The sequence below is a fragment of the Dendrobates tinctorius genome, unplaced genomic scaffold (genome assembly GCF_039654945.1).
Source record: "Dendrobates tinctorius isolate UK_male_01 unplaced genomic scaffold, ASM3965494v1 ptg000016l, whole genome shotgun sequence".
Taxonomy (NCBI): Eukaryota; Metazoa; Chordata; class Amphibia; order Anura; family Dendrobatidae; genus Dendrobates; species Dendrobates tinctorius.
Window position 1 is genome coordinate 87,385,129 of NW_027361684.1, and position 15,612 is coordinate 87,400,740.

Below are 15,612 nucleotides of genomic sequence, written 5' to 3' on the forward strand. Positions count from 1 at the left end.
AAATGAAAACAAGCACTTTTGCAGATACCAGATTTTTAATGAAGACTATCTATTTTCTTTCTGCGGCTCCTACTCCGACATACAAGCGATGTCCAAAAATGGTGGCACCCTTGAAATTATTCCAGCAAATGAAGTATTTCTCACAGAAAATTATTGCAATTACACTGACACTGATGCACCCTGAGCCTGCAGGACAACTTCCAGACTATGCTGTGTTGCAAAATTTCATTAATTTTTTGTCTGCCATCCAGATGCAAAGAGATAGGTTGTAAACTTCTTGATTATGTTGTGCACCGCGTACAAAGGAACATCAAGATCTCTGTAGATGGACATGTAACCTTGAGACTGTTGGTAATTTTCAACAATTTTAGTTCTCAAGTCCTCAAACAGTTCTCTTCTCCCCTTTCTGCTCTCCATACTTAGTGAAGCATACACAGACACACAATAAAAAGATTGAGTCCACTTCTCCCCTTTTTATCTGGTTTCCGGTGTGATTTTCATATTGCCTACACCTGTTACTTGCCCTAGGTGAGTTTGAATGAGCATTAAATGCTTGAAACAAAGTTGGTTACCCACAATTTGGTAAAGGTGCCAACAATTTTTTCCAGACAAATTAAACAGCAAAAACGTTTCGGCCTCATGTGGCCTTCATCAGTTAGCCGACTGCTCAGAGATAGGAAAATATCTTGTTTAATGAAACAGGTAGGGAATTATATCCCATATAAATGCGGCCGCTGGTAAGTAGCAATATATGTGCGCGCAATGCTGTACAGCGTCCTTACAGACGTCTAAGGATTGTGCGCGTGCTGCCTGCAGTGACACGGTATCCACAGTTTGTCGGCCGATGAACGGTGGATACCGTGTCACTGCAGGCAGCACGCGCACAATCCTTAGATGTCTGTAAGGACGCTGTACAGCATTGCGCCCACATATATTGCTACTTACCAGCGGCTGCATTTATATGGGATATAATCCCCTACCTGTTTCATTAAACAAGATCTTGTCCTATCTCTGAGCAGTCGGCTAACTGATGAAGGCCACATGAGGCCGAAACGTTTTTGTTGTTTAATTTGGCTGCATTAAATACAACTGCATCTATTCAGAAGTTGAGTGCCAAGTTTTTCTTACTTTACACAAGGTGTGGGACCCTACTTGTGCACCTCTCCAAGTAGTGCATACGGTGTTCTCTTTTTAACAATTTTTTCCCACCCATTTTTGCGGTTTTCTGTGAAATTATGTCCAATTTGCCTTTTTTTCCTTAGTTTTTTGTCTTGTTCCAATACACAAATAATATAAACGTGTATGATGAAATGCATGTAATTGCAGTCATTTTCCCAGAGAAATACCATATATATGCGTGTATAAGCTGAGATTTTCAGCCCATTTTTTGGGCTGAAAGTCCCCCTCTCGGCTTATAAACTGTGTTCCAAATTATTATGCAAAAAGAGTTTAGGAGTGATAAGGTTAGAATTTTTTTGTTTGTCATTTAAACTCATTGATGGTGATGTGTGTCAGGGCTCTTTATATCACTGAAAGCAATTGCAGATACCTGTGCAATTTAGTTTGGCAGGTGTGTCCAAATAAAGGCAAGACTACTTAAGAAAGCTGTTCCACATTATTAAGCAGCCTACATTTTTTGCCAAAATGGGAAAGAAAAAGGATGTGTCGGCTGCTGAGAAGCAACAAATTGTGGAGTATTTAGGTCAAGGCATGACTACAATCAACATTGCCAAGACACTTCATCGTGATCATCGCACAATCAAGAAGTATGTAGCTGATTCCCAGCACACACGTGTGCGTGCTGATAAGGAAAAATTGAGGACTCTTTCCAACAGGCAATTACGTCAGGTTAAAAGAGCAGCTGCAAAAATGCCTTGTCATAGCAGCAGACAAGTTTTTGAAGTTGCTGGTGCCTCCAACGTCCCCCGAACAACAAGATAAAGGGTCCTTCAGAGGTTTGCATCTGTGCGTAAGCCATCCTGTCGATCACCTCTATCCACTGCACACAAGCAGAAACGGCTCCAGTGGGCCAAACGATACATGAAGACTGACTTCCAAACTGTTTTGTTCACCGATGAGTGCCGTGCAACGCTCGATGGTCCAGATGGATGGAGTGGAGGATGGCTGGTTGATGGACTCCCCATGAAAACACGGCTAAGGCGCCAACAAGGAGGAGGTGGAGTAATGTTTTGGGCTGGAATCATGGGGAGAGAGATTGTCGGCCCCTTTAGGATCCCTGAAGGGGTAAAGATGAACTCCATAATCTATGTGGAGTTTCTAAAACAGCACTTCCTGCCATGGTTCAAGAGGAAGAACCGTGCTTTCCGCAGCAAGATCATTTTCATGCATGATAATGCATCGTCTCATGCTGCAAATAACACATCTGCATCTATGGCTGCTATGGGCATAAAAGAGGATAAACTTATGGTGTGGCCACCATTTTCCCCTGACCTCAACCCCATTGAGAACCTCTGGAGCATCATCAAAAGGAGTGTCCTATGATGGCGGGAGGCAGTTCACATCTAAGCAACAGCTCTGGGAGCAGCAGCAACATGATGGGGCCACTCACTGTCCTCATTATCTGGGGCCACTCACTGTGCAGCAAAACTGGGACCACTCACTGTGCCACATTATCTGGGGCCACTCACTGTGCAGCAAAACTGGGGCCTCTCACTGTGCAGCATTATATGGGGCCACTCACTGTGCAGCGTTATCTGGGGCCACACACTGTGCAGCATTATCTGGGGCCACTCACTCTGCAGCATTATCTGGGGCCACTCACTCTGCAGCATTATCTGGGGCTACTCACTGCAGCATTGTCTAGGGCCACTCATTGTGCAGCATTATCTGGGGCCACTCACTGTGCAGCGTTATCTGGGGCCACTCACTGTGCAGCGTTATCTGGGGCCACACACTGTGCAGCATTATCTGGGGCCACTCACTCTGCAGCATTATCTGGGGCCACTCACTGTGCAGCATTATCTGGGACCACTCACTGTGCAGCATTATCTGGGGCCACTCACTGTGCAGCATTATCTGGGGCCACACACTGTGCAGCATTATCTGGGGCCACTCACTGTGCAGCATTATCTGGGGCCACTCACTGTGCAGCATTATCTGGGGCCGCTCACTGTGCACCCTAGGCTTATACGTAAGTCAATAAGTTTTCCCAGTTTTTTGTGACAAAATTAGGGAGGTCGGCTTATTCACGAGTATATACGGTAACACTTTCGGCCATGACTGTTCACCCCCTCTTGGTAACAGGTTGCAGCAAAACCTGTCTAATCTGATCCTGCAGTCATTCATGCACGGACATCCATCTCTTATCCTTACTAGCTACAGAATGTAGGTTAGATGTAGGGGGAACAAATTAAAATTGTGACACATTTAAAAAATAAAAAAGGCAAATGTGTAAAGTTGATTTTATGATTGAGAAGGTGAAATGTGAGTTTAAAAGAAAAAAACCTGATCAACAAATACTAATTGAAATACAGTACTGTGCAAATTTTTTGAGCAGGGGTGGATAAAATACTTGAAAGTAATAATGCTTTTAAAAATGTGTTCTTATTTATTTTTTTTTAATAAATTTTATTAATTAAATAACATGGAAAGTGAGTGAAAACAATAGAAATCTAAATTAAATCTATTTCTTGTGGCCTCCCTTTGCCTTTAAAAGAGCATCAATTGTCCTGTGTATACTTGCACACAGTTTTTGGAGGAACTCAGCAGAGAGGATGTTCTAAATAACTTGGAAAACTAACCACAAACATTCTGATGTTGTACAGTTGCACTAGTCCTCTTATCTCTTCTTGTAATCCCAAACAGACACACTGATACGTCATCACTTCCAGGATTCTTTGTTCTTTTTAACTTTAAATCATTTTTCCAAGGAAAAAGGCAAGATATCTGTATAAGCGCAGTTATTCAAAAATAGATTCTTAAAGCAATCTTGTAGGAAAAGGTAATAATTAGGCCGGTTTCACATTAGCGCATTTTCAGCGCGCGCACGGCCGGGGGTAGCTCCGCCCCCGAGCCGGCTCTCTGCCCGGCGTGCCCGCCCCTTGCTTGTAGCGCCGCCTACTAGCGGACAGCGGCGCCTGCGATCGGCGCACCCTATCTTTAGCATAGGGTGCGCAGATCGTGCGCAGGCCGTGCGCTAGTTGCGCTTTGACCTGTGCTGCGCACTTTTGACGGTGCAAAGTTTGATTTTGGCGCGCACGGCGCACCGTCAAAAGTGCGCAGCACAGGTCAAAGCGCAACTAGCGCACGGCCTGCGCACGATCTGCGCACCCTATGCTAAAGATAGGGTGCGCCGATCGCAGGCGCCGCTGTCCGCTAGTAGGCGGCGCTACAAGCAAGGGGCGGGCACGCCGGGCAGAGAGCCGGCTCGGGGGCGGAGCTACCCCCGGCCGTGCGCGCGCTGAAAATGCGCTAATGTGAAACCGGCCTTACTGATGAGCCTACATGCTCGGATAAGGTGTTATCCAAGCATGGTCGTGTGTTAACCGAGTTTCTTCGGCGTGCTCATCACTAGTAATAATGCATTTCGGAGCTATCGTTTTTTTTTCTCAAACTAAAAGACTATGTACTGTTAAGCCGGAGGGGCAGTCTTTAAGGAAACACTACCATGAAAATTTTATCCTCTAACTATATTTCAGTCACCATATTATATGGCATTTCCTCTTGAGTCACTGCAGAAGTTCCTGACAGGGGGAGAAGGGAGCAGCTGGGTCAGGAGTTGAAGAAGGGGATGACTCATGCAGGTAAAGGAGATTTCCTGTTTCTACATAGAGCTTAGAAGAATTCAGCTAGTCTGTTTATAATCATGTGATGTCATAGACCTAATGAAAAAGAGAAGAATTCACTGGGTAGAAGGGCAAACTGAGCAATTGTAAGTACAGAGTGCTATATAATGTGATGTGCTGTGGCCATGGCTGGGCCGAACAGACTATTACATCAAACTGTGGTGCACGTGGATTTGTGGACCCACTTTGCCTCAGGGCCATGCCTACCCAGGAAGAGGGCGTAGCTAAGCGGCTACCTTGTTGTTCACTCTAGTAGTGAGGTCAAGCTTGTGCTTCAGGTAGCTGCCAGGTACCACTCCTGTGCAGAACCCAGTACTGCAGCTGCTGACCTCAGGGGTAGGTGCGCTGACACTACTTTAGGGCTTAGTTTAGACATGCCAGTCTAGGATTCAGGATCAGGGATAGGCTACTCATGGACCATAAAATAGTGTTCATGCACTGGCTACATAGGGACTTCGGGAGAAGGACTGGCCGCTCCAGGACCAAGGGGCAATGTTCAGGCACTGGCTGCTCTGTTACCAGGGGACTGGAGTCAGGGACTGGCAGCTTTGGGACACACCGGTACCAGGAGACTACGGATACAGAGCTGGCCCCTTGAAGCCAGGAGACAATGTTAAGGCTCTGGCCACACCAGGACCAGCGGACCTCACAACTAACTAACAGTACACCTCACTAACTAATTATTCCATATGTTGCTTGGCGACTCCTTAGGGGCAGGTGTATTACTTATACTAAATGCCTCTCAGCTACAAGCTGAGGGCGTTAAGCAAAATGTGCGCGCTGCCCCTTTAAGAATGAGGAAGCGTGGTCAAGTGCATATTAGGTGTCATGGGAACACCATGCAGGGGTACAGGCAGCAGCACTACATGATGATTGCAATATATTAACCCCTACACCATCGGGCCATTTTTTTGTTTTTTTCTCCCCTTCCAAGAACCATAGCTTTTTTATTTTTCCTTGCCATATAGCCGTATGAGGGCTTGTTTTTTGCATGTTGAGTTGAACTTTTGATTGACACAATTCTTTCGGCCTCTTATTGCGGTGACGCAAAAAACGTAATTCTGGCATTGTTTACTTTTTTCTCATTGCACCATTTACCGACTGAATTAATTTATTTTAGATTTTGATCGGACATTTTTTATTGCGGCGATACCAAATATGTGTATTTTTGTTTTATTTTTAATTGAGCAAAAGGGAAATGATTTGAACTTTTGTGTTCTGTTTTTTATTTTTCTTTTTTTCTTTTTATTGTATTAGTCCCCTTAGGAAACTTGAAGCTGCGATCATCCAATTGCCTGTGCTATACATAGCAGTGCTATGTTCAATACAGAAAAAACGAGACTCATATTGATTAGTTGGCCAAGTAAATTACCTTAACCCCTACTATACCACTTCAAAACCAGCATATTGAAATGAGGAAAAACAAAGGAGCGCTTTTACAAAAAATACAAAAATCTTTATTAGAACTTGTGGACAATAGAAAAAACACACATGTATTAAAAGTGCAATAAGGACACCAGTAGGTGTCACTCAGTAATAATAGGCTAAAATATCAGCTTATAATAAAAAGTCAAATTGGAACATAATGCCCTGTTATTTAGGTAATCATCCCTTTAGATCCTCATCTCAAGATTCAAACCAAATGTTAAATATCCCATGTATATATATCCTTAAATCACGTATCATGTATAATCATTGGGATGGGATAACAAAGAGATGGACTCCAAGGAAAATACACAGTATGTGCCAGTATACAACCATCACCATAATAGCATATGAGTATGAACAGGGAACATCTTACCAAAAACTGAGGAACACCACAATAAACCAGTATACCACTCCGACGCACGTTTTGCTGCTCTTACACCATTCTTTCTCAAGGGGAGTTTGTATTGCTTCCCAACAAGAACCTTTTTGTACCATTTAGCATTTAGCTAGTTAATAGCCATGGGTGGGTTGGAGAGGCACCTGCAGCTGTTAGAGGCACTTGATGGCTGATTAAATCAACGAATACCCTACTTGTAATTGGGAGCTACTTTTGAGGCACAGTGCAAAACTCAGGAGAGAACGTCATCATTTAGATCAGATTTTAATGTTCTGATTTACTGTTGCCATGATCCACTTGGGGGAGCTCCTGAGGTGCCAGAACAGCAGAGAGCCCCCCCCCATAAATAATCCCATTTTACAAACTACTTATCTCAATTCATTTAAGGGTGCACTGATCATATTGGCACTACAGGTGTGTCACAGAATTTTATACTATTGGGCAGTGAAGAAAAAAAAAATTACATTTTTGCCACAAAATGTTGTTGTAGCCCCGGATTTTACATTTTCAGAAAGAGAAATGGGTAAAAATGGCACCAAAATTTGTCCCACAATTTCTGTTGGATCTAGAAATACCCCATATGTGGCTGAAACTCGGGATGGACAGAGTGCTATTTGCCTCCTGGGGCCCAGAGTGTCAAAGTTCGTCATAAATTTGTACTCCCAAACTCGTCTCTCTCTCTGAGATGTGAAGTTACCTTTCAATACCAGTAATTTCATATCCATGCTGCTGTGATCAGGGATACAGAAATGTTTTGCCACAGGTAGATCCATTCTTTTTTCTCTTATTGTGTGACCATGACACTCTCAGTGCTGGAATGAATGTGTCGCATGGATTTATGTCTTTTTACATCAATTAAGGAATTTCCTTTTAAAACCTTGCGGGGCAACACAGAACTAGACCCCAATCAGAGGACCATAAAACATCCAGACTCCTTATCTATGAACTGGTCCAATGTTTATATTTATGTTTCTCCCTCTCCCATATTGATAGTTCTGCTTCACGTCACTTGTCTTATCTATTGCATTTTTTCTAGGCTGTATTGTGCATAAATATGTGACTTCAGATTTTGTATTAGTCTAGCCTGATGAAGAGACCTGAGTAGTCTCGAAAGCTTGCAATGTATTACCATCTTTTCAGTTAGCCATTAAAAGGTATCAACTACTGAGGACTCTCAATCCTGAATATTTTTGTATTTTTTAAAGCATTCTTGAACTTTGCACATTTTATTCACAGCTGCCTAAACTTTTGCACAGTACTGTATGTGAATACTTCTATTATTCTTTGCAAAAAAAAACCAGATATATTTAATGGAGGAATAGCAAATTTTCAAATACAGAGCGGAAATTCTTGTTATATACACATTGCATATTTTTTGTGTATTCATTTTATGTGTTTTGTGATGGTGAATTCTGCTTTATGTATTATCTTGGTGTATACTACGATTTATGAAATGCTCTATGCAGCGTATTTATCTTATTAAAGCCAGTTGCAAATATGTAAGGCAAAGTGCCCCATTTTCTAGATTTTCGTATTAGAAAATATAGATATATATTGAAATTTTTCCAGTTGAGCGTTGTGAATTGTTCTATATGAAACTACCATGAAAATAATAATTACAATATATTCATGATATGATTACAATTTTAGACGCATGCAGTAAGCTTGAACCAGGGTAACTGCACCTTCTCACCAGTTCACAAGAGAAAGGTAAGCGGGATTTTTCGCTAATGACATTTCTTTTAAACGAGGCATGATTTGTAAAGAAATTTGGAACATTTTATTTAACAATAAACATAGACAAACATCTAAAAGCATTAAACCCTTATTCACGTGATGTTGTGGCTGTACTCTTGGAGTATGCAGCAAGATTATACATTCAATTTATTCATAAAGCTACATTCACTTTGACTGTGGCCAACAGGGAAGGAATACCTTTTATTTGCAGTATGGAAGTGTGTAGACGAGTGTGCTAAAAATCTATAAAAAATCTATATATACCATGTTTTTACAATGGGAATTTGTGAGCAACATATTCCATTGTACGCATAAATGGTAATCCTTTGGGCTCTAGAAATATAGTAATTTCTGTGCAGATTTCAAGCTAGTGAGCGGGCAAATATTTTTTTCTAGGCAAGGAAAAAACGGATTAAAAACATATGTGACATGCACAAGTGTGAACAAGTCGGTAAGACAACGTTCACACCACCCACTAACTGAGACACAACAAGAAAACAGATTTGCAAAAATACTCTGCAGTAAAATATATGACAGTAATCAGCAAGTGCTGGATAACAAATACAGGGTATTTAGTCGATACGTTTTTTTGCAAAAAATGTATACCAAGCTGCTTCACCGCGTCAAGGTAACCCGTAATTGAAGCAGTCCTAGATAGGGACTGCTTCAATTACGGGTTACCTTGACGCGGTGAAGCAGCTTGGTATACATTTTTTTTGCAAAAAACGTATCGACTAAATATTTTTTTCTGCGTGGAAAAGAAATATAATAAAAAGAGAATCGATGTCCTGATCGGACTAGAATAACGTCCCCCATCTATACATCTAATTTAACATATGGGTGTTTATAGATGGTGAACAGTTTTGGTAGCATTCTGTGTTATTGATGAGCAGCCAAGGCTAAGTTGTAAGGTTAACAATTTTTTTTTTTTTAATACTCAAAAACATAGCCGGTTTAGCTGTACTGATAATATATTAGAAGACATTACATATAAGAAATAGTATATCATGCACTGTTGCTGTTTTTGTGTTGGAGGAATCATCTATTCTCTGACATGTAAAGCTTTATTAGCTTTTTACAGCTCATTTAATGTATTTTGTTGCTATACCACTTTCCGTTTCTGGACAACCATGAGGGAATGCCAAAAAATAGGTTTGCTCATTAGTTTGTATGATAAATTATGATTTTTCATTTCCATCTTTTCTTTCTTCTTTTACTTAATTTTTTTATGCTTTTTTATAGCAGTCTGATGCTATAATAAAATAATGTCCCACATGTCTTTAATCTGATCACTATGTAACAGTACATATCGTATTTCTCCCCAATTCCAGTCTGTAGTGCAATATTTTGTTATAGTAAAGTACTCCTTTCATATATCTATTGTGTTTTTTTTATTCTTTTTGCTTTCTCATGCTTTTCATTCCATCTGTTCTTATTCTTTCAATTTTTCTTCTTCATTGTGTTGCCTCTCGGTGGAATAGAAGAACATTAAAAATGTGGAACTTAAAGGTGAGGGTAAGGTTGAGATGAAGGAAAGGAGCAGATCTCTACAATCATCACGGTCCTTTAGAAACAGTTCTAATAATGATGAATCTGGACTTGCTCGTACAGATGCCCAAGCAGATGTGGTTAAAAAATACACGCAGGACAAATTTCGAAAGGCATCTGAAGCTGGAAAATCTAAATTTGTTTCTAGTCAAAAACAGTTAAATAGTGCTAAAAATGCTAAGTCAGATAGGTCCATTTCTAAGACCAATATCAGAAGACTTGATAAGCAAATTTCAAAAGATAGCCAAGGAGACCAAAGCAAGGTTAAATCTGGGGTCACCTCTATAGATACTAGTGAGTCCGACAGCGCAGCCACCTCTCAAATTAATAAAATTAATAAACCACGTAAACGCCCTCAGGTTATTCGTGTAAGAAGCCACGAGGCCATTCAAGGGCTAAAGACAGTGAACAGTAGAGATAGAAGCTGTTTTGTAAGTAAGCCTAGTCATACTTCATGCTCTTCATCTAGTTCTGAAAATCTAGCAGAGAATTTCATAAAAGGTGTTAGCTTAGTCACAAACCTAATAAACAAAGTGCAAGATGATAGGCATCATGTAGAGAAAGGATTGAAATGTAATGATGGCAATAAAGTTCTATCTTTTAAGGAGGAACATGGTTCTGATAGTACTAAATGTTCACAAGAGCAAACTAAACAGAAATATTTGAAGAAAAAGAAAGAAAGTAAAATACTTGTCGTTAAGCAAAAAACAAGTGTGGAAGAAAACAAAATGACAGAAAGGGAAGAAGATGATGATCAAGAGGAGGTCAATGATGAAAAAAAGAAACTTGGGGGAGAAGAAGATATAAAAAAAGATAAAGTAGAAACTTCAGAATCGGAAGAGGATGAAGAAGAAGAAAACGATGATGAATCTGAAGGGGAAGACACTGAAAATGAGGAAGCTGAAAGAGAGGACACACACACTGAAGGACAAGGAGAGGATGAGAAAGGGGTGGACAATGAGAAAGTAGAGGAGGAAGAGGAGTGTGAAGAAGAAAGTGAGAATGAGGAAACCAAGGAGGATGAAGATGAGGAAGAAGAGGAGGAAGAAGAAGAGGGTGAGGAGGATGAAAATGATGAGGACGAGGAAGAGAGTGAGGAGAAGGATGAGGGTGAGGAGGAGGAGGACGAAGAAGAGGGTAAGAAGGAGGATGAAGAGGGTGAGGAGGAGGACGATGAACAAGAGGGTGAGGAGGAGGACGATGAACAAGAGGGTGAGGAGGAGGACGATGAACAAGAGGGTGAGGAAGAGGACAACGAAGAAGAGGGTGAGGAGGATGACGAAGAAGAGGGTGAGGAGGATGACGACGAAGAGGGTGAGGAGGAGGAGGACGAAGAAGAGGGTGAGGAGGAGGAGGAGGACAAAGAAGAGGGTGAGGAGGAGGAGGACAGAGAGGGCGAAGAGGAGGGTGAGGACGAAGGTGAGGAGGAGGATGAAGAAGAGGGTGAGGAGGAGAATGAAGAAGAGGGTGAGGATGAAGAGGGTGAGGATGAAGAAGAGGGTGAGGATGAAGAAGAGGGTGAGGATGAAGAAGAGGGTGAGGATGAAGAAGAGGGTGAGGATGAAGAAGAGGGTGAGGAGGAAGAAGATGAGGAGGATGAAGATGAGGAAGAGGAGGAGGAGGAAGATGAGGAGGAAGAAGAGGATGATGATAAAAAAGAAGCAAAAGAAAAAATCATTGAGAAGAGTAAAAAAGAGAAAGATGAAATGGTGAGAAATATGTTTTTATCGAAGAAAGTGAACAAAGAAACTGAAAATCAGAAAAAGAATGCTAAGAACATTAGAAAACATGACCTTCAAGAATTCAAATCCATAAAATCAAAAAGTTTAGTAAAATTAAAATCTCTGGACCAATCTGTTCAATTCTGGGATAATATTTTACCACAATACCTAACACTCAAATAATACTTTAAAGGTTATATGTACTTTCCCATAGAATTTTTCATTTGCTTCCTAAAGGTGAAGTTAGGCAGTGTTCTAAATAGTCTTAAACACTTTCTTCCATTTTGCTGCTGCACTCTGTTAGTTAACCCGTTATCCATCAACAGGGAGCGGGTTCTACACAGATCTCCACAGTGTAGGGAAAGGGGAAAGTATCTGCAGTCTCACGGAGGGCAGAGGAAACAGGCTACACATAGCAAGCAAAACACATGAAGAAGAAATAAGTGCAAGATATAATGCTAATATATGATTTAATGAAAGTAGCAGCACCCCTGGATACAAACAGAGCTCACTTCCAGCCTATATTACTACTCCCACAAGAGAAAAATCTCAACCTTTAATCAGAAAAGTGCATATCAAGAAATTAAATAAAGGAAGATTCCTTATTGAAACTGCATTTTTTAAAGGGAATCTGTCACCCCATTTTTCGAGTATCAGCAGCCGGCACAGCCATCAGGGGCTTATCTACAGCATTCTGTAATGCTGTAGATAAGCCCCCAATGTAACCTGAAAGAGAAGAAAAATAAGTTGGATTATACTCACCGGGGGGGGCGGTCTGGTCTTGGTCCGATGGGTATTGCTGTCCGGCGCCTCTCATCTTCTAACGGTGATGTCCTCTTTGCTGCCTGTCGTGGCGCAGGCGCACTGCTCTGCCCTGTTGAGGGCAGAGCAGAATACTGCAGTGCGCAGACACCGGACCTCTACCGGCGCCTGCGCACTGCAGGACTCTGCACTGCCCTCAACAGGGCAGAGCAGTGCGCCTGCGCAGGAACCATGACATGCAGCAAAGAAGAGGACGTCACCGTTAGAAGATGGGAGGCACCAGACTGGACCGCGACACCCATCGGACCAAAACCGGACCCGGACCGCCCCTGGGTGAGTATAATCTAACTCATTTTTCTTATCTTTCATGTTACATTGGGGGTTTATCTACAGCATTACAGAATGCTGTAGATAAGTCCCTGATGGCGTGCCGGCTGCTGATACTCGAAAAATGGGGTGACAGATTCCCTTTAACTATAATAATAATAATAATCTTTATTTTTATATAGCGCTAACATATTCCGCAGCGCTTTACAATTTGCACATATTATCATCACTGTCCCCGATGGGGCTCACAATCTAAATTCCCTATCAGTATGTCTTTAGAATGTGGGAGGAAACCGGAGTACCCGGAGGAAACCCACGCAAACACGGGGAGAACATACAAACTCCTTGCAGATGTTGTCCTTGGTAGGATTCGAACCACTGAGCCACCGTGCCGCCCCTAAAATGAATTACTGATATAAAAAGTGTTTTTACCATGCCAAGGGTGTCTATAGCCTTTAATTTCCCATGAAATAATCAAATATTGTCCAACTGCCGCAGAAGAATATAGAGAATATTTTTGGTACTATAGAGACTGTTCAGAAAGAAAATGTTCACTTTGTTTGTAAGTTAGAGGAATTTCCTAAATGGTTATTATACCTTGTATCCCACGTTTGATATTTGTGTAAACATAAATGATATTGCAGTTCTGTCCTATGGGATACTGAATTGCAGAAATTGCGCTCTACACCCTGGTCTATCAACTAGAGTGGAGGGCTATGTTATAGGGGACATGTAGAGCTGACTTTTCTTCTGGCAAAACCAACTGGTTCTCGGCATCCATAGTCATGGCAATCAGTTGACGGCTGCTTCCGTTGTGGCATCAAGGGACTTTATATGGCGACACAACCCTTTTAATGTGGTGTTATTAGATTTTCTTGTATCGTCAAATCTAATTATACTATGTACTGTCTGCCTTATTTTTTATTTCTTTTTTATTTCTCACAGATACAATTTATACAACTAATTATGGAGTAGCTGTAAAAACTTGACTCTTCTCCACCACTTAGTTTATATACTTCTTACATTTGAGCACTCCCACACTTTGAGTGTTAACATTTAAGATTTCTTCCTGTCGGTGCTGAGACGTTTTCTGCCTTGCTGCTATGTCTTATTTCATTAAGTTTTATTTTATGTTCCATTTTTTTTATCTTTTTTTATTTATCTAACATTTAATCCACTGTGTATATACATTATATATCGGAATTGTGATGTTTGAGTAGATTCAACTATCAATACATTAAATTTGTAATCTAGTTTTATTTTTGCCTGTTTTATTTATTTTTAAATAAAATAATAAAGACCAAACTATAAATGCACTTCATGGCCAACAGTATGTAGACTAGCATTTCAGTGCTGTAATTGATAAATTCCTAAAAGAAATCTGTCATCGGTAAATAACAACAAACGCAACAAATCCGCATCGTGTGCACATAGCCTAAAAGTCATTGTGAAGGGAGTGAGAGGAGGTGAGCTGTGATGAAACATACTGTCAATGGGATTATCTCTCGATATCTGCTGTATATTGAAGTGTTACCTGTTACTGTTAGTCTGTCTGTGCCGCAATCAGACTAATATTAGTCTTAGTGGCTAATGTGAAAATAACAAGATTTCAGATTATTTTTGTTTAATATTAATAGTAATATGAGAAATTTAAATAAGTTACAAGATTTTTTAGAACCTAAAACATTTTCGGATGACCCTTTTTGCATGAAAACATCATACCTAAGCTAATGCAATCCCCTGCACATGGGGTAAGCGACATAGCGAATGAGAAGAACTATGCTACATTTCTAATTGGAGGTATTGGCAAATATTATAATTATTACACCTACTACATATTGGGAGAGGACCCTTTAACCATATAAGTAGCAGCATTTATTTTCAGTGTCTGTAAAAAAAAAAGTATCAGACATTATTGTAATATAGTGCTAATAGAAAAGCTCCACATATCTCCCTCCTTACATAAAGAGCATGACATTGCACAGCACATGGACTAGCGCCACAGTTGTCCCTAGTTAGTGCTCGGTATTACAGCTTAGCACTTTTCAGGTGAATGGGGCTTAGGCCAAGGATAATGGCATGGCAAGCATAGGGCTCTTTTATATGATCTTGTAAAAGTTCTGTAAGTTTTTTTTTTTTTTTGCAGATCTTCCAAATAAAGCTGTTCCTTAGTAATGGCATGTGACACGATACAAAAGCTTTTTACCAGTGAGGGGCAACATGTCTATTTATTTGTGTCTAGCTAGCTATCTATCTGTATTCCTTCCTGCTTCTTATCTCGTTCTCTGTATAAGTTGGAACATAGGCACATTTCCTGAAACCCTACAAGCCATTTCATTATCTATCTACACTGGGGTCATCAGAGGGACTGGGCTGGGTTCACAGATTAATGTGCGAAATCATAAGGCCCCGTCACACACAGCGATCTCGCTAGTGAGATTGCTAATTTTGTGACGCCACAGCAATCTCGCCAGCAAGATCGCTGTGTGTGACGGGGATCAGCGACCGGCCCCCCCGCCGGGTATCGCTGATCATGCACTATCGTCCTGGGCCATTTTTTGATTGCTGGTCTCACGCTGGCCAGCGCGCATCGCTGCGTGTGGCAGCGAGAGACGAGCGATCAGCGACGCTGGACGCTGGTTTCAAAGGTAAACAGCGGGTATCCAAGAGCCGCACAGCTCTTAGAAACCCGCTGTTTACCTTAGATACCAGCATACACGCTGGTTTCCAAGGTATACAGCGGGTGTCCAAGAGCCGCGCAGCTCTTAGATACCCGATGTTTACATTGGAAACCAGCTTGCTCGCTGGTCCTGATCGCTGTCTATGTGACAGCTCACCAGCGATCAGCCTAACGATGTCCCAGTGATCCCATCCATGTCGGATCGTT

The 15,612-nt window shown here is 41.3% G+C and overlaps 1 protein-coding gene across 1 annotated transcript in view; it reads left to right on the top strand.

Moving 5' to 3' along the window:
• Nucleotides 1-15,612, top strand: part of RPGR (retinitis pigmentosa GTPase regulator) — a 130,846-nt gene that overhangs the window by 101,855 nt on the left and 13,379 nt on the right. The window contains exons 13-14 of the mRNA XM_073566072.1: nucleotides 8,281-8,340; nucleotides 9,849-11,813. Coding sequence (XP_073422173.1) covers nucleotides 8,281-8,340; nucleotides 9,849-11,813 — 2,025 coding nt within the window. The remainder of the gene's footprint in view (nucleotides 1-8,280; nucleotides 8,341-9,848; nucleotides 11,814-15,612) is intronic.